Source organism: Pimephales promelas, chromosome 21 (assembly GCF_988280905.1).
Source record: "Pimephales promelas chromosome 21, fPimPro1.hap1.1, whole genome shotgun sequence".
Classification (NCBI taxonomy): Eukaryota; Metazoa; Chordata; class Actinopteri; order Cypriniformes; family Leuciscidae; genus Pimephales; species Pimephales promelas.
In genome coordinates this window covers 1,850,487-1,875,676 of record NC_142789.1, presented here as the reverse complement: position 1 = coordinate 1,875,676, position 25,190 = coordinate 1,850,487, and the positions used below count along the sequence as shown (strand labels likewise).

The 25,190-nt window shown below is 37.9% G+C and overlaps 1 protein-coding gene across 2 annotated transcripts; it reads right to left on the bottom strand.

The window, feature by feature from the left end:
• Nucleotides 1–811: 811 nt before the first annotated feature.
• On the bottom strand, nt 812–24,036 carry itih3a.1 (inter-alpha-trypsin inhibitor heavy chain 3a, tandem duplicate 1). 2 transcript variants are annotated; one of them, XM_039663326.2, is made up of 22 exons: nt 23,893–24,036; nt 23,697–23,729; nt 22,677–22,700; nt 20,748–20,902; nt 20,533–20,637; nt 20,294–20,456; nt 19,353–19,463; nt 17,724–17,852; nt 15,177–15,293; nt 14,921–15,089; nt 12,863–12,988; nt 9,683–9,864; nt 8,623–8,811; nt 8,089–8,228; nt 7,136–7,293; nt 6,938–6,967; nt 6,612–6,671; nt 6,416–6,529; nt 4,845–5,046; nt 3,467–3,639; nt 1,247–1,358; nt 812–1,161 (listed from the first exon to the last, which is right to left on the bottom strand). In XM_039663326.2, the coding sequence occupies exons 1-22, from the start codon at nt 23,986–23,988 to the stop codon at nt 1,023–1,025; spliced, it is 2,727 nt and encodes a 908-aa protein (XP_039519260.2). In that variant the 5' UTR covers nt 23,989–24,036; the 3' UTR covers nt 812–1,022. The 2 variants fall into 2 exon arrangements, with proteins under 2 accessions (XP_039519260.2, XP_039519261.2); XM_039663327.2 differs by lacking the exon at nt 22,677–22,700.
• Nucleotides 24,037–25,190: the final 1,154 nt, after the last annotated feature.

Sequence of the window (25,190 nt, the reverse complement as noted above, 5' to 3'; positions counted from 1 at the left end):
TGGACATATCATTAGAAATAAATAATTTTTTTGTTTCTTCCAAAAATGTTTTATTTTTCACATTTATTTCTTATGCTCAATCCAAACAATGTAATGACATGAAAAAATATGTTTATTCTGGGTGGTTTGGTTTCTCAGGAGGTTTGTTATTTATTTTGTCATGATTATTACTCACACAGATTTTTAATATTAATGGACATGGAACATTTGACATTTAACTACTAAAGACAGCATATATGTTTAAAATTAATAAACTCATAGTCTATCTAATGAAAAGCAGTGGTCCATAAGCACAGGGAGACAGTGATTTAGCACACTTGTAAACCAGATGTGGTTGAGAGAATGATTTGCTCCATTGACGACAGACAGTTCAAGCACACTCTAACGTGAACATCTGCTCTTTAATTTGGCCAAGAAATGTTTACAGGATGAGATCTGACGTTTCTGGAAAAAAGTGATTCGTATAAATCATTCAGACCTAGTTTCCTTTCTTTTGGATTGTTTGCCGCTGTGTAGTCATCATTTTAGATTTAGTGGCCAGGTTAGTGTTCTCTTCATTCACTGTGTGTCCGTGTGTTTTAATCTCGGTATGTTTCTGTCAGGTATTTTGTTTATTTGTGCTTCTCAAGTTGTATTTTTTTACTATTTTATTTCATGTTGCCATTAAGGTTTGTTTTAGTTTCAGAAAAATCTGTCAACCATACAAAATTAGCCGAATGTATTACTATTATTAAAATTAATTGTTTGGATGATTGACCTGGGATAGAACCAGCAATACAAAATATTTCTCACATTGTACTTGCACCATTGATTTTAGTTGGTAGTGTTTTATTTTTAATTTATTTAGAATATAGAATTTTAACATCAGCCATGACATGAAAATCATTACTTGTATAAATCTTTATTTTGGTACATATGATCTGGTCAAATTACTTTTAAAGATTGATGGCCTGATCATTTTGATTATTTCTCTCATCATCTGTTTGATAACGGTTGATTTTTCTGGCTGTAGAGCCTCATTGTCAGATGGTCTTGAAGAGGCCAGAGACGATATAGTCAGTGTGACCTCCATCCAGCAATCCGGTGCCGTTATTGTGTACGAACCAACAAGGCACTTGCTCTCCTTTCTTCACATCTTGTCTGAAATCTCTCTGCCAGCCCCTGTTGACACAGAATAATGCAGTCTAATGTTAATCGACCCCTCCATGATCAATGAAAGGGTTAACTGCACAGTGACTAAAATCACCTGGTAACTACAATCTCTTGTCCCTTAACAAACATGATGGCATCTGGTTTCTTTGGATCCGTTCCTGGAAACGATTCACTCACTTCAAACTCCAATCCATGGTAGAACTGACCTAAAGAGCCGAGAACACAGTTCAGAGAGTGTTGCTTGATAATGCACGACATAATGAATGTTTCGCACTCTACAGGGATATTTCAGGATTTAGCATTATGCTTTGTATTAGTAGGAAACCTGTAGTATTTTCAAATTACCGTGCTTTCCACCCTCACATCCCCCTGAGACAGGAGATTTATGTATTTTTTTGTCCGGAAAAAATCCTCCAATGACGCAAAAATCAATCATTTTGCGTCATCTGAGGATGTTTTGTTCAGAGGCTAAAGACTACAGTCAGTAGTCGGGTCGGTCCCGCATGTCCTCAACCCGCCCATAGAGGGCGATCTCACTCACAGAATGAACACATAGTGTCGGCCATCTTTTTTTAGAAGCTAAGCTAGCAGGCTCTTGTTCTGTGGAGAAAGCTGAGTAGTAGGGGTGACCGTCCTCTTTTTCCCGGATATGTCCGTCCGTCGATGGGGGATTTTCTTAGCAATGTTTAAACGCACATCAACCGAACACTTGTTTAGCGTTCATGTAAACACTACATTCAGATTCACCAATCGGAACGCGGCCCTCACTCGTTCCGCTCGTCACAGTAAACATGACTCGCGCCGTTTCTTCCGGTAAGTTCTCCCCTTCCTTCCTTCCCTCACTCGTCCCGCTCGCCATAGGAAACATGATGAATGGAGACTGTTGAACACAAAAGCCCAATCCCGGACGTTTTGGGCGATCTCAAAACACATTTTCGGGCAGACTCATCACGGAGACTGACTAGTAGTCTAGACTTGTTGTTTAATGACTGCGCTCTGGTACAACCCTCCCTTCCTTCCTTCCTTCCTCTCTCCCTTCCTTCCTTCTCCTTCCTATCCCTCCATCCCTCTTTTCCTCCCTCCCTTCCTTCCTTCACCATACGTTCCTTCCTTCCTCTCTCCCTCCTATCCCTCCCTCCCCTCTTTCCTTCCTTCACCCTACCTTCCTTCCTCTCTCCCTTCCTTCCTTCCTTCCTCACCATACCTTCCTTCCTTCCTTCCTGCCTTCCTTCCTTCACCCTACCTTCCTTCCTCTCTCCCTTCCTTCCTTCCTTCCTCACCATACCTTCCTTCCTTCCTTCCTGCCTTCCTTCCTTCACCCCACCTTCCTTCCTCTCTCCCTCTCTTCCTTCCTCACCATACCTTCCTTCCTTCCTTCCTTCCTGCCTTCCTTCCTTCACCCCACCTTCCTTCCTCTCTCCCTCTCTTCCTTCCTCACCATACCTTCCTTCCTTCCTTCCTTCCTGCCTTCCTTCCTTCACCCTACCTTCCTTCCTCTCTCCCTTCCTTCCTCTCTCCCTTCCTTCCTCTCTCCCTCCCTCCCTCCCTCCCATCCCTCCCTCCCTCCCTTCCTTCCTTCCTTCTTTCCTCCCTTCATTCCAACCCTCCCTCCCTACCTTCCTTCCTCCCTCCCTCCCTCCCTCCCTCCCTCCCTCCCTCCATTCCTTCCTTCCTTCCTTCCTGCCTTCCTTCCTTCACCCCACCTTCCTTCCTCTCTCCCTCTCTTCCTTCCTCACCATACCTTCCTTCCTTCCTTCCTGCCTTCCTTCCTTCACCCCACCTTCCTTCCTCTCTCCCTCTCTTCCTTCCTCACCATACCTTCCTTCCTTCCTTCCTGCCTTCCTTCCTTCACCCCACCTTCCTTCCTCTCTCCCTCTCTTCCTTCCTCACCATACCTTCCTTCCTTCCTGCCTTCCTTCCTTCACCCTACCTTCCTTCCTCTCTCCCTTCCTTCCTCTCTCCCTCCCTCCCTCCCTCCCATCCCTTCCTTCCTTCCTTCCTTCTTTCCTCCCTTCATTCCAACCCTCCCTCCCTACCTTCCTTCCTCTCTCCCTTCCTTCCTCTCTCCCTCCCTCCCTTCCTCCCTTCCTTCCTTCCTTCCTTCCTTCCTTCCTTCTTTCCTCCCTTCATTCCAACCCTCCCTCCCTCCCTTCCTTCCTCCCTCCCTCTCATCCCTCCCTTCCTTCCTTCCTCCCATCCCTCCCTTCCCTTCCTTCCTCCCTCCCTTTGATTGAGCTTTACTTGTAACATTACCTGGAAATTTCTTTAATATGACATATACCGTATATTGTAGTAAGTTTTTTAAGTGTTTTACCAAGCAGGCCATGGACATTGCTTGAAAAGAGGTGACTGTCCAGAGTGTAGAACCCGAGGTAGTCTTGATGATACGGATGTTTCTGCCAGACTTTGTGCAGGATAATAAGAAACTTGACTGAGTTCCTCAGGGTCACTGTTAAACTGCGATCTTTGATCACCTGCAGATCCATGCTGGAAACAGAAGGACAAAGTTCTGTGTGGAGGTTTAGTCTTTTTCAAACTCCTTTTGAAGAGTACACATTTTAGTTAGCTCACAATGACCTGACTTGAATAAAGTGAAAAGTGTTGTGTGCCTCTCAAACGGAAGGCTGTATCCTAGGGAGGCTGTGTCCTTCCTAGTCCAGGCTTGGAGAAGTGAGGCTTGTAGGCTATCCTCAGCATTAAACGCTGGAATGAATTGATCTATTAAAGGTGCAATGTGTATTTTTTAGCAACATTTAGCGATTCTGTTGCGAGTTGCACTAATGGCTCCGCCCACTGCTTACTCCTCCCTTTCGAAGAATCTATGGTGGCTCAAACGGGACAAACATATCGTCGTCTGAGACAGCAGAGAATAGCCAGAGTACGTAACATTGTCACTCTGAACCACAGTCCATTATAAACCACATCATGGATAAAGTGTACAAAGTTTACAGTGATTCCTGCAACGTTACTGTTTTACGGTCAATGACTAAAGTACTAATCACGTACGTAACCAGCACATTTATCCCCATATAGCAAAGCCATAACACAGCGAGGGAGAAGAACTAAGTTACATGAAACAATCCAACTACATATTTTACACCACTGACAAGGGAAAAGTCACTACTCGCGGTGTCTATGGCTATCTTCTAGCTTTCTGCGGCTTCTGTTTCAAGGTAGTGATGAAACGCACTCTGTAGCGCTGTGTATTAACGTTTTCGTCCACGGTAGAAACATGACGTCACATTACGTCAAACTTCACAGAAGGGGGTGCCCGCGGTTATGTAAATGTCTCATTCTAAGGTAATAAAAACATTAAGGTTTATTAAGTAAGGTCTTTATACATCACTGAAAACATAGTTATGGAAGGCATTTTGCATTTCTGTTAATAGATGCTCAAAATTTATACACATTGCACCTTTAAGTGTGCAGGGCTACGTCACACATGTTCCTGCCCAGCACAGCACAAAATGCTATTAATCTTGGAAAAATACTTTAATTTAAAAATCTTTATATTAATGCAATACAGTGAATGACAGACGTCTGTGGTCGCCCAGTTTAGTATTAAGTGATTCATTTATACCCAAAACAAAAGATAACATGTATGCCTTCATCTCTGAAAACATTATACTGTATTTATAATTCAGTATAATGTTTTACATAATGAACCTTCATAATTTCGTAATGCATCTTACTTGGGCCCTTTAACCGTGGCAGTATCAGTCCAGAAGAATTTTGCTTGTTTGCCCTCATCAGACACTGAGATCTCTTTTGTGCTCACTGTCAATCTGATTCCAAACTTCTCATGAACGATTCCAAAGCGCCCAAAATAGGTGTTTACTTTTTCCCCAGGGATGACTTTCTTATCGCCAATGGTTTGGCCATTTACCAAAATACCTGTGGAGCAGCAAAGAAACAAATAAAAATACTAATATCCCAATGTGCTTTGCATGGGACTGCATTAGGACAGTAAAGCAATGAAGTGTTATCTGATTTGAGTTAAAGGAAAGACTTGTTAGTGAGATTTCTATTATGTTTTTTGTTGTGTTGGATTTTTTGTTGTGAAGAACGAAGCTTGGAAAGCTGCACTTGACAGCTTGGGAGAGCCACAATATTGAACTGTCACCGTCCCACAGGTGGGACACTTGCCATTATATTTTTAAAACAATAATATCTTAGAAAAGACCTTAAGTAATATTGACAAACTATATATCATTTGAAAGCTTACAATCTCTAGTTTCCATATTTGGTGACTGATTTTCAAAATAATTTACACACGAACCATAATTTATCAATTTGCAACAAGAATATTTTCATACTCATAAAGCGTGTTCAGACCTTTATTTTGAAATAGCAATGAACATGAAAAATCATGAAAAAAAGTTAGAAACCTCAGTTTGATTTCATGCCAAGAGTTCAAAAGATAGCATCCATTCCATTATTTTAGAAAAAAAGGTCTGAAAATGTTTTAAATATTACGAAAAAAAAAAAAATAGATTCACCATTTGTGTTATGGCAATAAGCTATAACGCGCATGCGTGTGCTTTGTATGTGATTCCTAGAGGTTGAATTCATATCAAAATCTGCCAAACTACCCATACTACTTCTGAATAGGATTTCTACTTCATAAATTGTGTGAAATTTGTGAAAATAATGGTTCAGATCACTCAAAACACATATGGAAATGGAGACGCCCTTATATGGGCAGTAATGGAGTCTGGTTGTGCCCTAGTGAAAAAGTTTGGTACTGCGCCCAAACTAAATCTCACTGAAAGCTCATTTTTTGAGATATCAACCTAAAATTTGAAACACAACTTGTTCAGATTTTTGGCTTTGATTTTTCTGCAGTTTTAGAGTAGCCCAGGTTTTGAAAATATATATTTTATATAAAATATGAATAATTAATTTTTTTACATTGTACATTTCTATAAACTCAAACTTCTATAACTTTTTTTCTGTTTCACTTTCCTAATTTATTTCACTTCGAGAAAAATCTGCCAAATGTCTTCTTTAAAACGAGACCAATCTTAAGTCTATATTCCAAAGCTTCCTTGAATTACAACCATTTAAGATTGAAATGAGCATTTCCATGTCTATTCAAAAAAGGGGGGGTGACAGTTAAGAAATGAAACCTATTAGATTTAATAATATGAATCAATAATGCCAGGAGGGGGGGACATGTTTACGATAGAAGAACTGTGTTCTATAAACCTATATCTGAGGAATGTTAATGTACATTTCTGTTAAAATAGCAGGTTGTTTTTACCTGTAAGCGGGTCTCTCACCAGGTTGAAGATGGTACCAGGTTTGTCATCAATGTTAAAGCACAGAGCATCATTCTTTTCTGGAAGCTCAATGACGAAGTGTGGATCTCCATCAACTTTTACATTGACAAATTGTAAGAATAAGACATGAATCTTTACCTACATTTCACATGGCCTGTGCATGGTTTTAACATTTACCATAATATGTAGGTGGCGCATAGCTCCCATATGAGTGTAAGTAGCTGGCCGGTATTGCACCTGCAAATAAGATCAAATAAATGCACCAAAACAGTTCACTTGGGTTTTAAATAATGTCAAATACAAAAGAAAGCTTTAAAACTCTAATTTGCACATTAGTACACTATTCCATGAAGTATTTAAATAATTCATAAACAATTAATCACTGCCTGGCCAACTAGATTGTGATTGTATTTTAGTTTAGTTTGCTTTGGATTATGAAGGAGCGGAAACTAATAGTTATGTCAGACTTAACCAGATTAATAAGTGCTAGTGTAATGGCTCACCAATTTTCCTCTCAAGTGTTCTTCGTTCCTCTGTGGATGAGAAAAGATTAAGAGTCATAAAACTGAATAAACATTAACAAAATCATTGAGAACACTGGAAGTCTGTTTGTAAATGTATGGGCTTCTCCTCTGATATTTATGTGCCATTTCCATGAGTTTTTGCAAACCTATGTTTGCTATTTGACAGTTTATTCATACCTTCAGTTAGCTTGTCGGCAATGAACATGTTGTTTTTGGTCTCATCTTCAGGTTTAGTGACGACCATGGAGGTAAGCGGCGTAACAAAGTTGTACTTTAATGAAAGGCTTAAAGCATCAGCAGTGGCATTTCCTTTCTCCTCTGGTGTACCTATGTCTCTGTCAGGGAATATTGTATAATTTGTATTATAATAATTGGACTTATATCAAATCTTCTGGTTGAAATATTATGAATAAATTCAGATCCAAATTAAAATCAGTAAAAATTAGGGCTGTCAAATGATTAATCGCGATTAATCGCATCCAAAATAAAAGTTTGTGTTTACATAATATATGTGGGGGCACTGTGTATAATTCTTTATATATGAAGAGTTCAGATGCAAAAGCCTCTAAATGCCATTTGAAATTTTTTTCTTTAATGATGATTTTTATCAAACTTGAATATTTAAGTTCAGTAATTTCACTTAAATGACAATTAATAGGTAATTATAGGTCATTGCCATTTAAGTGAAATCACTGAACTTAAATATACAAGCTTGATAAAAATGATCATTCTAAATTTCAAATGGCACTTAGAGGCTTTTGCATCTGAACTCTTCATATATATATATATATATAAATACACACACATGCTTGTATATATTTAAGAAATATTTTCATTTATTTACTGTATATAGATTTTATATATAATTTATATTATATAAATATTTTATATATAAATCATTTTTTTCTTATATATACATGCATGTGTGTGTATTTATATATACAAAATAACTATACACAATGCACCCACATACTGTATATTATGTAAACACAAACTTTTATTTTGGATGCGATTAATCGTTTGAAAGCCCTATAAATAATTCAGACAAATGACATTTATACTAGTCATTTTCACATTAGGTTAACTAAGAAAACTTGTTGATCTTTGAGAGTTTTAGGTTAGGAACTGACTTCTTATCCAGGAGCTCCTGGATGGTCAGATACGCCCAGAGACGCTCAATGAAGTCCCCAAAAATGTACTCTTCATCAGGAAATATGGTTTCCCACTTCTGAGCATTTGTCTGACCTTTCAACTCAAAATTATTTTCAAACTGTTGCAAAAAACAAAGCAGGATTAGTCCCACAAACAAGCTCACCACTGAGAATGATGGAAGTTCACTGAGAATGATAATATAATTCAATTGTTAGATATAATTGCTCCTCTCCATCTTAATATGCCGCAACTTTAACAAGCCTGACATAGCAACAATGGCTCAACCAATGGTGTGAGTTTGGGGCAGAGCTATCTGTCTATCTCCAACCAATGGCTGACAAGTGTACCCCTTAAAATGATCTGCATCAGAAAGGCATTTAAAAAATATTTACACTTACAGGGAGATGCTTTTGGCTCACATAACAACCAATGTCCACATTTAAAACAGATTTCTATACAAATTACAATTACTAAGGACTGTGTGTGTCTGGAACTATAGTTTATTTACTCACCCCTTGTGCGGACACTTCAATTGCAAAGTTGTTTATGTCATTTAAATCATTAAGTCGTCCAGCAACCATGATCTCCGAGCCGTTGAAGAGATGTTTAAAATGGCTTCTTGTCAATGAGTTAACATTGTTGTCCGGATAGTGAATATTCACCTCTGCAAGTAGAGGACTTGACACTTCTTCATAAAACCCCTTGGTAAAAAATAATAATAGTGGTAATATATGAAAATATTTCATAAATGGAAGGATGTTTTTAGGACTTTATGATTCTTAAAGTTATTTATGAGATTGTTTGAATGAAGATAGTTGTTAACTTGAAAAAAAAAAAATACTTTAAAGGAGTAGTTCACTTGCTGATAATTTACTCACCCCCATGTCATCCAAGACGTCCATGTCATTCTTTATTCAGTCGAAAGAAATTAAGGTTTTTGATGAAAACATTCCAGGATTTTTCTCCATATAATGGACTTAAATGGGGTCCAAACGGTTCAAGGTCCAAATGAGAGTTTCAGTGCAGCTTCAAAGGCCTTTAAACGACACCAGGCGATGAATAAGGGTCTTATCTAGCGAAATGATCTGTCATTTTTAAAAAATAAATAAGTTTTATGAGCTCAAATGCTTGCCTTGCTCTGTTCTGTGATGCGAGTTTGTGACTCTCCTGTTCGAACTCGTTCATCAAAATGAACGAATCTTTTTTTGAGTCGTTTGGTTCAAAGTGACTTGAATGTTCATTTAGATGAACAAGTTTTTTTTAATTTATTTTTAAAATGACTGATGGTTTCGCTAGATAAGACCCTTATTCATCGTCTGGAATCATTTAAAGCCCTTTGAACAGTTTGCACTTAAACTCTCATTTGGACCTTGAACCGTTTGGTTCCCATTGAAGTCCATTATATGGATAAAATCCTGGAATGTTTTCATCAAAAACCTTAATTTCTTTTCGACTGAAGAAAGAAAGACGTGGACATCTTGGATGACAACATGGGGGAGTTATTACACAATTATTAACTCCTTTAATGATTTAAAAGGAATCAGTATTTTGCAAAGGCCACAGTTTTGATACCTGTAGCTGAAGCGGAGCATCGGAGTCCTCATAAATCCTGCGAACAAGGCCATTGTTCTGCTTGCTCAATGTATCCAAAAATCCATAGTTTGCATCCTTACCGAAGGCCAAACTGAACAGAGTGATATTCCCATTAATTGCATTACGAATGCTCTCTTGGATCTCAGGAAGTGTTTTTGGCCCTTAAAATGAGTAAAATTTATGATTAAAATTGACCATCACAGATGACAAGACAGCTACAAATAACTGATTAGTTAATCTATAGTGTGCTCCAGCTTTTTTTGACCTAGGGTGCTTTCACACCTGCCTCATTCAGTTGGATTGAATCGCACTACAGTTCGTTTTCGCCCTTGGTGCGGTTCGTTACCAAACAAGCGTACCGAGATCTCCTCGAAGAGTTTCAAACGAACTCTGGAGGTTTGTTTTAGGGATGTTAACTGAAGACCGTTTGACCGATGGTTGAGCGTATCATTGTTAACCGATGAAAGTTGGCGGTAGTCGGTTAAAAAAAAGAAAAGTGATCTCTAAATTAGGCTATTATAGACAGTGGACTAAACGCTACTACAGTTAGCCATCTCATTCCAAGATATTTTTGTGTGAAGTGAACAAATCTGTCACTCAATTTTTCATAACTCGCCTGTTTATACTTAATAAACCAATAAAAACATTTGGGCGCGAGGTCACAGCGTTTGGGTTTGCGCGCTCACAAGGTTTGCAAAAAGTCAAGGCTACAGGCTAAAACCCTCGAGGTTAGAAAAATTCAGCTAAAACCAGCCTAGGCTGGTTGGCTGGTCTTAGCTTGTTTAAGCTGGAAGTAGCTGGTTTTAGTTGGTCACCCAGCCTGGCTTAGCTGGTCAAGCTGGTCTCCCAGCCAGGCTTAGCTGGTCAAGCTGGTCTCCCAGCCTGACCAGCTAAGACCAGCCTGACCAGCTGAAAAAGTGTTCAAAACCCCTCTAAAACCAGCCTGATAAACCAACTATAACCAGGCTGGGAGACCAGCCAACCAGCCTTGGCTGGTTTTAGCTGGATTTTTCAGCAGGGAGAGCAGACGGCAGGATGAAGCGTGCAAAGAAAAGTAGTGTGTGGGACCATTTCACCAAAAAGAATGACACAGATGTGTGTTGCAACTTGTGTGATACAGTAGAAGCACATCATCTTTGATGTATCACCTGAAAACGCGACACCCACAAGCCTCTTTGAGTGAGAAAGGTAGCCAAAGCCAACCTACCGTATCATCTATGCTAGCTGGTAGGAAATGTGACAAAAACCGCTCAGAGACTATTAAAGTGTGTGTGTGAGCGGGAGAGATGCGACCGAGTTGCGAAATTGCAGGCACGGCTCGAAATGGCTATTATTTCAAATAGCGTATCATAATTTAACACAATCGGTTAACCGGTTTCAACCGGCTAACGAGGCTCGGTGGTCGGTCAAGAAAATTTTTAGTTTTCGCCATCCCTAGTTTGTTTGGACCCATCAGACCCATCTTCCAAAGAACTGTGCATTTTTGGACTAAACCAGCTACCGTAGTCAAACAAAACTATTATTTAGATTGTCAATAGCGCTCCCTTTAAGCCATGACTTACGTTCTGCACTATCATCATAAACACTGAAGATGTCTTCACTGCACAGTGAATCTCTCATTCATATCGCGTCTATACTTTGTTGTTTGAATGAAACCTTTATTGCCCCAAAGGGGAATTTGTTTTACACTCATGGGAACCATAATAAACATAACCACAAAAAACATAGAATAAACATAAATAAAGAAGAATAAAGACAAAAGTGACATGGAATATATCAATTTGACAACTTAAGAGATCCGTAAAAAAAAATATATATATATTCAGTAATACCCCAGTAAAAAAAAAAAACTCTAAAATATTCCGCAGCTTAAAAGAATCAATAAATAAATATATATGAGGGTATAATATATATATATATATAATGTTTATGAGGGGATTTGCGAAAGGATAAAGCTTGTGCTGATTCTGAACATTCATTGTGAGCGAATTCTCCGCATGTCTGCCAGATTTTGCTCCTCTTTTTTTACTTCCAGGAGTTCTGTTGAAATTTTCCCACACGTTAATTCTGACCAATCGAAGGAAATATGTACAAGACTCATCTGGCCAACAAGTGATGAGGAGGTTGTCACGCGATTGCATTTTGGTTCGTTTCATTAACTGATTCGTACCAGAGAAATCAGTGTGGTGTGAAAAGGAACCAAAACACCTCAAAATGATACAAAGGATAATTTTTGGGATAATTTTTTTCAAAAAGCCCTTGGTCCGGACCAAATAAACCAAACTACAGATGTGAAAGCACCCTTAAGGCCGTTGCACACTAAGTCCAAAATTCGCATCCAAAATTTTCGCACGTAAAAAAAAAAAAAATCGACCTCACGTTATGTCAATCACGCTTGCACACCGCCTCCGAAACTTTCGTCCGTCATAAAAAAATTCGGATCGGGTTCGATTTTCTGCGTTTTTCGCATCCACGGCCAGCATTTCGAGAGGTTTTTTCGACAATTCAGGGCCGGGGGGAGCTCGTTCCGCACATCATCGCACATATGCACAGTGCTTTCAGTTTCGGTTTTCAATTCGATCACGTATGTTCTCTTCTCTCGATTGGATTATGAAAGGAATAAACCTCCCCTTTCAATCAGATTGAAATTTTGGATCGAATAAGGTGTGATTGAGCAGCCAATTCGATAATGTATTATTTGGGCACAATATATATCAGCCTATACACTGCCAGTCTCTGTTCAGGATCGATTGGTTCACGGAAATCGGTGGTCTTGTTTTTAAAATGTGGCTCTAGAATCGCTAGCAAAGCATCAAATTGTCCCACTGACATTCTGAGGTAAATTTTTGAATCACTCGGGATAAATTCGCAACTCATTGTTAAGGAGGTGCTTCCTCTCGGCGTAATTTCAGGATTGGATGGACGTAATATTTTCTCTTCTATTTTTAATAAGAGAGAGGACAACAAAATCACCCTCACTGCTTGACGAATCGATTTTGTACTTTTACGTTTTTTCCCGCAAAGGTTTAATAAATACGCATGTGTGCACGAATTTTTAGGCTGACGAACACGAAAAAACGCATACGAAAATTTCGTACTCAGTGTGCAATGGCCTTTAGTCTGGAAACATTAAATGGTTGTTGGTATGGGCATACATACATTTGTTAGGTTCCCCATCAGTCAGCAAAATGATCATCAGTACCATATTCTCTGGGGATGTACCATTACGCTGTTCTTCATACAGCATCTCCACACCATGAATGACAGCATTATGCAATTCTGTACCTAAGACAAAAACAAAAGGTGCTCATGTCACACATTTGATTAGTGATGTAGAAATTTGGAAGTAAAGGTTTTCCATTTTTCTTTTAAGTCTAAAATAATGACTAACACACTTTAGAGTAACTTTGGCGATTTTCAATCTGCACTGAATTGTTACAATGTCGGTAGTAACATGTTTATTTGTCAGTAAAAGTCTGCTGGATGATGCTTTTTCTGCAGTATGTACACAAAAGACCTATTTCTCTCAAATATTGTTCACAAATCTGTCTAAATCTGTGTTAGTGAGCACTTCTCCTTTGCCGAGATAATCCATCAGCCTATCAGAAGCTAGCACTGTCTGTTTTCAGGTGTGCTTTATAGTTTCGTGGTCGATGAAGTCACCCGCCCATGACGTCTCCTCTCTCCATTGGACTGATAATACACATGCTTCACGACGCAGGGGCGTTCCCACAGCGTCTCGACGCAGCGTCGCGTTCCCTCTTCTGGGGCCTCATTTATAACCGTTGCGTACGCACAAAACAGGCCCTGAAAGAGGCGTACGTAACTTCCGACGAATAAGTTGTGATTTATAAAAACAAACTTGACGCGCACCTGCACCTGCACGCAAACTTTGACCCATGCGTACGAACGTTTTGGAGATGGAGCAGTTTGGCGACACCGATGGTGAGCTCGAGTTAAATGTCTTTTTGGTCACTTTTAGACAGAAAATCTAAGGAAATTATACAGAAAGATAATACAAATATAATTTCACTCACCAAACCTATCACTTGAAGCAAATATCCATCCCTTCTTAAATATCCACGCCAGCGAGCGCGTTGGGCCGTTTAGTGAAACTGACGCACATATAGCCTATAATCTAACGGCAGATGAAGTAAAACCGTAAATCTTCATTATGAGTCCATCATAAATACAGTGCATGTTCACAATAACAGTTTAAATACATAAATTAATGATTTAATCTATGTTTTACTTCTGATATAAACATTTAGATTAAATATGCCATTCTCATTAATGGAGTTAAACACTTAAACATGAAATCATTACTGAGAAGTTACAACATTTTTATATTCAATAAATATAAATATTTGTTGTGGATGTGATGCTTTTGAACACTTTTCCTCTGGCATGCGGTGTGTGTTTTAATGTGTTAACTACATAGATAATTGCTTATCATGATAGCAGATTGTTTGAGAAAATGGTTTCGTGCAAATAATGCACAACAAGGTCTATCTGTTTCCATTAAAAATATAAATCAATTAAAATACTATTTGGCCAGTGGAAAAGATTGAGAAAAACTTTCTCTGAAATGTATTTTGCACTATTTTATTTTATTTATTTAAAAAACAAGGGAAGGATGGGCTACTAAATCATTTTTATTAATGTAATGTGACGGCACATTCGTATTTCATATTTTCCTAACGTCTTGTACCTTTAAACATGTTATCATGTGGATGAATAATCATATGCAAATGATATGCAGATGAGGATATGCATAGTAAAACTAGGCATTGTAATCTCCATATATGGTTATTTCGGGGAGGAGACGCATGTGCGCACAGTCTTCCGCTGACTGGGATTTATAAAGTGAATTCTGCGCAGGTTCTGGCGTACGCACGGTTTTATAAGTCTGAATATTTTTTTGCGTACGACATTTTTGGCTTTCGGGCGTACGTACCCTTTTAGTGAGGATTTTACGCACAGTTTTATAAATGAGGCCCCAGGTCACTTCAGGGATACACACATAACCGGGGACGTTCTTTAACAAATACAAGATTAAATTTCTGCTTTTAACCCTCAAATGGCTCCTTTCCTAGTCCTGGTGGATTGTACTGTTTTGTTTCTTTTAATGTTTTTATATGGATTGCACCAAATGAATCTTGTTTAAAATTAGTTCAGTGATAATTTCAGTTTTTTACATTTCATACTCATACTTACCACCAATAACTTCAATTGTTTTGACATATTCCTGGGCTGCATGCACATTTTCCTTTGTTGCTTTACTTAAATATGGTCGCCATACAACAAAGTCGGTTGAGAAGACGATGATCGCAAAGTAGTCATCCTCTGGGAGTTCACCCAGAATGGTCACTAAGGCCTCTTTGGTCTCATTTAGGAAACAAACAGACAAATTAACTGTCCACAGTACTGATAAACTATTGAAAAATCACATTTAACAGACATCATAACTCACCTGACTCATTTTGTTTCCCACCATAGAGTAGCTGTTGTCTATCACGAAAACAACCATCTTCGGTACTCGTGGAAGACTGGCTGGTGCAAAAAAATGCACAAAGTGGCCATTGACAACCTGTAGATGACACACACACACACACACTTATTTATTTATTTATTTATATTAAAGAGAAAAGTACAAAGAGTAAAGGAGATGGAAGAGAGAATGTGCTAATGACTGAGATATAAAGGTGCAGTAAGCGATTTCTGATTCCAAATGCTGTTGAAAGTGGATCGGACCAAGCAGCACAACACACTTGTTGCCAGTCTGTCAGGGCATCGTGTCAATTGACCTACGCCCTCAAACGCGATGAGCCAATCACAGTGCGAAGCTAACCCAATCCACTCGGACATTCTCTGCTTCCACGTCCATTGAAATGCATTGCAGTTAGTCAGTTTTAATTTGTTTTTTTTTTTCTTGTCATTTTAAGTTTAAAATGGTCAAACCATGTGCATGGGGTACATGCAGCTCCGACACTAGGTATCCCGAGAGGCTGAGCAACGGTGTGTATTTTTTTTTAACCTTTCTCAAGCCACATCTCAACCGAGATAAGTGTCTGCTCTGGATAAAGTTATGCGTTAGACCACGACACCAACTAAACGTGGATAAATTAAATAAGGATGTCTACATCTGTTCTAAGTTAAGTCAACAAAGTATTTGAACATTATCTTTAAAATCTCTAACGTAACGTTAGGCTAACATTAGAAAACGTTAACGTTAAGCCCTGTTCACACTACACGCGACCTAGCGATGCGATACCATTCATTATCAATGGTGAGCGGGCGACTTCCGGCGACACGCGCGACAGCAACCGTTGGCGACTGGTGGGGCGTGTCCAGCGACACGACAAAGTTGAGAAATGTTTAACTTTATGCAAATTAAGTGCGATTTTCGCAAGCGACAGCCAATAGAGAGTGAATTCAGTGGAGCGGGTCACTCTTCAGTGCTGGGTCTGACCAGAGCCCGTCTAACGGAGAGCCTTGGCACTTCCTATTAGCCCCGTTGTGTATCATCTTGGTTGCAGTTCCATTAGAATTCCACTGGAGGTGATCATGAGCGAGAGCAGAATGAATGGGAGTCTATGGGGCAAAAATGTGTCTCTTTCACCTGCTTGTCGTTAAATTAACATAGATTTTTTTGTTGATTCCACAAGTTTAATATAGATTATAGGCCAAAAGTCGAATGAACGAGTACTTATGTCCTTTTGATTTCTTACAGGTTAGGCCGTTGTTGGCTGGAACACGCTAGCATTCTGCTATTGTGTGACGTCATCACAGTTTTGAACGGATTTTTAGAACAGATAAGTGAACTTAAAAATGCAATTTTCAGCTGAGTGTATTATCTTAGCCCTCCCTTTTGAATGCAACTTTCAAACATGTCACTCACAAACATTACTAGGCAACCAGAAGTGGGGAACGCCCTCCAGCGCAGCCACAGGCGACCTGCGGCGATAAAGTTGCGTGTAGTGTGAACGGGGCTTTAGCTTCTAGCTGCGTTGTACATCATGTCACTTAGCTTCATTAACGTATCTGTAAGTAACCGAGATGACAAATGTTAACAATGTTGTGCTGAATGATTGATGTAAATACTGTAGCACCAAACGCTGATGGCAACGATAAGTGGTTTATCACGTTTACACTGTGACCTGTACATTTCTGCATGGAGCTGAAGCTTTTCATCGACCTTCTCAACAATAAAATTATTACAGTATAAATCGCTTGTATAGGAACTGTTGTGAGATGCACACAGAGTGACTACAACAGCTCACTCTTCTCAACATGGGCGGGGTTCATGTAAATTTTAGGGTTAGTGATGTCTAGGGTTGGGTATCGAGAATCGAGTATCGATTGGAACCGAGACTAACTTTTAATTTTTCCCGGAATCGTTCAAAAGTTAAAATTTCGATTCCTAGTTTCGATATTCACAGTCCGCCGACCGGAAGAAGAAACCGCTGAACAACACCAACGAAGAAGCGTCTACCGGAAGTGTTGGCATAACCGCGCGAGTCGAGCATGAGTAGCTTACGTCGGCGGTCCAAAGTGTGGCTTCACTTTTCTAAAAGTAACGAAATCTCGGCAAAATGCAAAATTTGTGACAAAAGGAGTATTTCCTTCAGAAAGGCCGTTGGTTAGCAAGGTTAGCTAAACTTTTTTGACCCTGCCTCTTAAAAGAATCGGAATCGAGAATCGTTGGGAACCGGAATCGAAACAAGGAATCAGAATCGGAATCAGAATCGTTCAAATTCAAACGATACCCAACCCTAGTGATGTCACTAACGCACGTGTAGTTCCTCCCAGCCGTTTGTTGTAGTCCTTAAAAAACGATTTCTTTTAAAGGAAATGTCTTCCTTTGCTTTGAACTTTGAGCTTTGTAACTTTGCAGATGTTGTTTATGCCACATATATAAAAAATATAAAAAAGCAACTGAAATGAATCCACAAAGATTTCGGTTCGATTGTTGAAGCTTTTTTTCATGCATGTCTTTATAATCATAATGAAATCTAACCTGAATGTCACCAATGTCATGAGCACGGTTGACGTCATACTTAATGAAGAAATCTCCGTCAATGAGTGTCCCGTCACACTCCGAGCATTTCCTCTGTTGATCCAGTGTTGGAGAGAAGGACACATGGGCCTGAACACAGGTTAAAATTTGATATTATTATCGTTATTACCATTATTACTGTCTAGCAGAGATTCTTTTTTAGTTATTATTGTTTGTTCACACCGCTGCCGACTTGAAGTCATTCATTGTCAATGGAAGCTGGCTTTTCTCAGCTGCAAGGAGCGTCAAATCCATCGGCATCGCGCTTTGGCCGTTTTAAGCGTCAATCAGAAAGTTGAAAGAAGCTCAACTTTATGGTAATAAGATGTGATTCGGTTCAGCGGCAAAGCGCCAGCAACCAATGGGAATATAGACGTCCTTCGCGCCGGCTGATTCCGGAGAAACATACAATGTAAACTTTCATTCCTACCAAAACATTAGTTTTGAGAAAGTGGAAGAGAAGGTAATCATCGCCGTTGCTGTGTTTCCTACAGGTTTTGTAACATTTATGACATGACATTGTTTGCTTATAGGGACTGCATAAGTGCAACTTTTATTTGAAATATTTATGAATGCTAGTTTTAAAGTGGGAATGCAATTAATTTGCTCACGGTGACACCGATTTGACCGCAAATAATAATAATAATAATAGTTTAAAAAACTATTTTTTTCCCAACCAAATGTGACCAAAACATTTTTTATTAAAATGCATTTTTATAGCATTTTTTATTAAAATGTTGTCAGTATAAAAGGTTTCTTCAATGTATTACTTTTTTTCCTGTGTATTACATTTCATGTTGTGACACTTCTATTCTCCCTGCAACGTCAGAGCGCAGTGTTGTAGTACTCGAGACTCGGACTCGTCTCGGACTCGGTCTCGAGACCATATTTTAATGGTCTTGGTCTTGTCATGGACTCGTGTGCATTTGGACTCGGAATTGATTCGTACTTGAACATTTTTTTTTTAGGACTCGGACTTATTCCCGAGTCCACTCGAGTTCAATTCAAAATATTTTTCATGATTGTTAATGTATGTTAATAAAATATTTCTTTAAATTGATTTACACACCCAGTGATTGGTGATTTTCTAGTGCGCAACTGCGCATGACAAATTGTAATAAAATTACTTTTAACACCACCTACTATGCGGCCTTTTTACCCTAAACTGATCATATTTTTTAAACTCTAAGTAAATTCAGCAAAAAAAAAAAAAAAAAAGGATTTCTCTAAGTAAATAAAAGTAAATTAGGTAATCAACCCTCACTGGTCTCGGTCTCGACTCGGACTCGACCGTCTCTGGTCTCGGTCTCGACTCTCTATGGACTCGGTCTTGACTCGGACTCGACTCTCTCTGGTCTCGGTCTCGACTCGGACTCGAGTGAGGTGGTCTCTCTCGACTACAACACTGAGCGTTCAAAGCATCCAAAGCGTCAACAAGCTTCCCCGTACTTTCTGACAAACGTCCTTGATAAGGCGGCCAGAGCTTCTTTGACGCTCAAGTCGGCGGCGGTGTGAACATACAGTTAGTTAATATACTAATAATGCTTTACACTAAGTGGCATCCATTCATCCAATGTTTTTATTAGTCACCTTCTTATCACTGACAGTTTTCTCCACTAGAGGGAGCAGCTCATTGGTGATGAATGTGCCATAGGCGTCCACAAATGCAATTCCTTGAGGCTCATAGATATCTACCACAATCTGAGGATGAGAGACAGGACTAATTATTCATTTATTTTAGCTTTTAATTATAATTGCATAATATGAATTTAGTCAACTTCATTGCTTAAATGCTATGGAATGCCAAAGCTGACTTAATTAAAAATAAATAAATACATAAATAAATATACGAAGAAATATAAAAAAGCAAAAATACATGAATAAATACATAAATAGATATACAAAAAAATGTAAGTAATAAATGAGAAAGAAATGTAGAAAAAATTTATAAATAAATAAATAAATGTTGACATAAAAACGTAAAAGACTGTAAATAAAAGTGCAAACAAATAAATGTATAAATAAAATAAAAAATAAATGTGTGAAAAAATAAATAAGGAAATAAATACTCATTTATTTGTACTATTTCTTTGTATATTTATTTATGTATTTATTTATTTTTAATTAAGCCAGCTTTGGCATTCCATAAATGCAAGGTGTTCAGATTAGAAGTTATTACTACTAAAAGTTGTGGTAACTTTACAATACGGCTTTTATTTGTTAACATTAGTTAGTTAGAATTATAATACTTCTACAGCATTTATTATTCTTAATGTAAATCTCAGCATTTAAAAATATATTTTAAGATCAAATGTTAGTGTGAACTACATGAACATTAATAAAGAAAAGCATTAATAAATGCTGTAAAATTGTTTGTTAGATGTTTTAGATTTTAGTTTTAAATGGCAAGACACTTTACCAATGGCATGCATAATAGATCTACGTAACATTAATAGGCAGATAGTTGACGAGTAACAGTTTACTTATTAAAAATATATAATGTGGCTTCTCAATTAAAATCCGCAATGAACCTCAAAGTGCTGAACCAGCTGTTTGGGTTTGACTCTGATCATGAGCTCATATTTGCCAAACTGTCGCTGAAGAAGTTCCTCATGGGTGAGAATAAAGATGACGCTGCTGTCTGCTGCCACGTTCACAGAAACAGAAAACGTCTCCATTTTTCTTCCTGAAGCCCTGGAATACCAGAACACCAATTAGGTTAGTAGGATTTGAGCAAAAAGCAAGTGACCTCCTGTTTTATTCTTCTCACTTGACTAAACCAGCGGTCTGGCCAGACGACACAGCCTTCTGATACTGTTTATTGGCCTTCTCCTTTTCCTTCACTTCACCTGTGTATGTCTTGCCATCAATCTCCCTGAAAAAAAAAAAGATAAAATAAAAAAAAATGTCACAATTTAGTAGCAATAATTTATAAAACCGAAATGCAGATTCTTTTGGCTCATGCCGAGTTGGGAAAGGACTGACATGGTAAAGTTGGTGATGAAGGACTTCTTGGGTAACTCCACCTCGAAGGACACTTCCTGTGAGACATTGGCCTTATTCAGAGCTTTCGTGGTCATGACAGTGTGGGCGAAACGTGATGTGACTTTACAGTCCACCTTCACGCTCTGTACCTCTATCTGAAAGAACAACAAAAAAATGCAACGAAAGGGCGAAATACTTTGTCGTTTTAACAATGACAACAATTATTTCATATTGTACATTGCTTGGCAACTGATGTATAAGCTTCTTGTTGCAGCAATTTCTGAGTAGTTTAATCAGTCCCTTTCAAAGGACATTTCCAAGGCTATCTGACCTCCACAAATCACATGACGTTTAGTGAAAGGGCAAAACATGACTGTTGCAACCGCTGTTGTCTATTGACTTAGACTGCGGTCATTTCAGGATAAAGGTTGAGCTTTTTGAGGTCAGTGTCATCTACACTAAATTTTCAAATAACCTATATTGTGTAAACTACATTTTATTGAAGTTGAATGTCATGAAAAACCACATGCAGAAATATGAACACACAGCAATATTAAAGGGATAGTTTAATTGTCATTAATTAACTGATGTCGTTCCAAACCCGTAAAGGCATACACCTCCCCTTTCAATCAGATCGAATTTTTGGATCGATTAAGGTGCAGTTGAGCAGCCAATTCGATAACTACAACCAATAGGCTGTAGCGGTCGATAGGGCGTCTACCTATATGATTGCACGCGCCTGATCTATCCAGCATAACCCCGCCATTTTTAGATAGTTTGGCCAGAGATAGTAACTAAACTAACTACTATTATCATGGCAACTCGGAAGAATACGCCGTGGTCAAACGAGGAGGTGCAGACTTTCCTTTGTTTGGTGGCAGAAGAGAGGATCTCGCAGGATCCTCTCTTCTGCCATTTGATAGGGCAACGAGGAACGAAAGGCGTCGCTATGACGACCGGGTACTATTTGTGGCGGTACTGTGTCTGCTGGTAAAGCGAGCTGGTACTGGTAATGGAAAAGGGCCATTAGATAAGGAGGTGGAGCTCTCCTTCCTCTCGGCGCAATTTCAGGATTGGATGGACCTGATATTTTCTCTTTCTTTTTCTCTTTTTAGGGCAACAAAATCAACCTCAATACTTCACGAATCCATTTTGTATTTTTTGTGTTTCTTTCCGCAAAGTTTTAATAAATACGCATCAGACTCAGTGTGCATTTTTAGGCTGACGAACACGAAAAAAAAAAAAACGCATACAAAAATTTCGAACTCTTGTTCGTCCTGAGAACACAAATGAAGATATTTTCAAATAAAATCTAAAATATTTCTGTCCCTCCATTAACAGCTACAACACAACTGACACTGATAATTGACCCCAAATGTTTGAACTAGTGTGTAATGTTACAAAAGCTTACTATTTCAGATAAATGCTATTATTTTGAACAATGGTTTGGGTGTAATGTGACATTTTTTTGTATGACATTAAAATTCTTTTTATAGGTTAAGCAAAACAAATGTGTTTATGTCTGAGAACCTTTTATTCACATAATTACAGACACTGAAATGACAAACACTGTGTGTGTGTCCCTATAAAGAACTGAGATTGTCCCGTATTTTCCTTCTCTGAAGTTGGCAGCCCTTGTTGCTGTCAATGGAGGGTCAGAAAGCTATTCGATTTTATTAAAATATCTTCATTTGTGTTTCGAACAAGAAGAAAGTCTTACGGGTTTGGAGCGACAGTGTGTTTTTTGGGTGAAGTAAATTAATTGAATAAAGGGTAATCAAATATAATTCATTAAATGAACTGCATTAGAAGTATTTGTAAGGGTCAAATCAGGTAAAGATAGCTCAGTAACTGCCCACGTTCATTTCAAATGGACTTTCAAATAACAAAGTCTTGATACAATTGTGAGATATAATGAAGATTTCCCACCTTAGCACTGCTCACACTTCGCTTCTGTTAGGAGGCAACAGGAAAATTAATTTTGTATGCCAATTATACACTGTCAAAAATATTTTCAAGATTTGTTATCACAACATATTTTCTTTTGTCAAATCAACTTTATAATAATTTATTTAGTTCAGATAACTTATTATTTTGAGTTTCTGATGATTAAATTAATCTCCTTCATTGTATTAACTCACTTTTTCCAGTTCAATCAACTTAAAATTTTAAGGCAACCAGGTTACTTACTTTTTTAAGTTAAACCAACAATATTTTTTTACAGTGTATGTTTAGAAAGGTTGTAAAAGGTTAATATTGTCACACTAAAACACACAAAAAATAGCCTACTTCATGTATTGTGAATTATTTGACTACTTTCAACATCAGTAGTATATCAGTGGTTCTCAGACTTTTGACTTAAAGGCTTTTTTATTATTGGCTTGGATATTTACTCTTACAATTAGGTGTCAAAAGAACTGTTCAATATTTTCAAGATTTGTTATCACAACATATTTTCTTTTGTCAAATCAACTTAAATAATTTATTTAGTTGAGATAACCTATTATTTTGAGTTTCTGATGATTAAATTAATCTCCATTGTATTAACTCACTTTTTCCAGTTCAATCAACTTAAAATTTTAAGGCAACCCAGGTTACTTACTTTTTTTAAGTTAAACCAACAATATTTTTTTTACAGTGTATGCATATTCATGCAGCAGAAAGAGCATATCTTACATGTTCACAGCAGCATATCTTTGTATCTATTGGCAATCTATCCGCAAGTCTGTATTTGCTTTGTAGCAGAGCATTGTGTGTAGCAGATCGAGTCTGCCAAGACCAAATACATTAACATAACTATTCAGAGAGATGTCATGATTGAATATAAATTTGAAATGAAATTAAATGATTTAAAATGAAGTTTGTTTGTTGAGTTGGCCGCAGCCTCCTGATTGAGAACCACTGCTATATACTATATAATCTACTACTGGCACAACATTGCTGCAATACCTTTAGGAGTCTGGCCGTGCTGGTTTCACTGTCCTGGAGGGGCATAAGAGGACATATAACAGGGATTTGATGCTGTATTGACATTGAAAACATACTGTAGCTCAGAATGTTACTGATCACCGCTAATGTGATAATGATCATAGGGCACTTTATTAGTGCAGCAAAACATAAATTAGTATAGCAAAAGTGGACCTACCAATTGCCCATCGCCTTTTGTGATGACCAGGGTCTCAAAAGACACTGAAGTATAACATACACACACAAACACACAAAATATCCACCCAGCAGACATGGTGCACTGTCTCCTCAATCACATTCAGGACTTTTTGAATACTCTGAACCCTTGTGTACTCTTTAAACCAGAGCAAATGTGAGTGGGAGTTGGGGATTTGTGATCTTTGTTCCTAAATTATTGCATTGAGTGCAGTATTGATCATTTGTCTCAAGGTATTTTTGTATTAGACTTTGAGGATGCGAATTACGATGGACAGCCCACCTCCCCGATGACAGCAAAACTAGATTTGGGGAGTCGGATAGAAAATGGCCAATACATACTGTATAATATGGAGCTTTGCTTGTGAATATGTAAATTGTAATTTTGGGAGCGCCCTGAAATGGGTCATACCATTGATATTACCTAAGCAGTTGAAGTAAATATGTTCTTTTTTTTTTACCACTTTGAATTTTTATTGGAATTTTATGTCAACACCAAATAAACCAAAAAAGGGAAAATAAAAATGAAATAACTAACATACAATGAATAAAATTAAAGGAGGCCAAGGAGGAGGTACCTAGTACAATTGAAACAAAAATAGGTATGGTTGTGCTCATCATAATCCTTCCATTGTACACTACGTCTACCATCTTTTGCATGAGTTTACCAGAAAACCAATCAGTAGGATCACATACTTAACAAAATATACAGTTATGCAGATTCTAGGGCCAGAAACCTGGTCCATTTTCTCCATTTTTCGTTAAATGCTGACTCTCTTAGCCTTATAATGTAGGTTAATTTTTCCGTGATAAAAATACTTTGAATTAAAGTAGTATGTATGTTCATTCAAGGACGCTCATTTATTGCTTGAACAGAGCAAGAACACCTACAGTAAGTGTCTTAAATGCATGTACTGTGTTCAGTTGAGTGATAAAGTTTACCCTCGTTAAATAAAGCTGTTGAACTGACCGAAGCGATATTAATAACAACAGTAAAATGTGTTGAGTGCTGTTTATCTGTTAGTCAGATGCACATTAAAAGTTTTGTTTGTTACAAAACCCTACACACTTTCTTTCAGAATCATCATTGGTCGGTAGAAAGAAATATTCAATATACATAAAAGCTTTTTAATTAAAAAGAAGATAAGCAAAAGACCCCCTGTGAGGTACAGTATAATACTACTACAGCATGTATAAATATTAGTTAATATTATTTTCAACATTTACTAATACCTTATTAAAATCAAAGTTTGTATTTGTTAACATTAGTTAATGCACTGT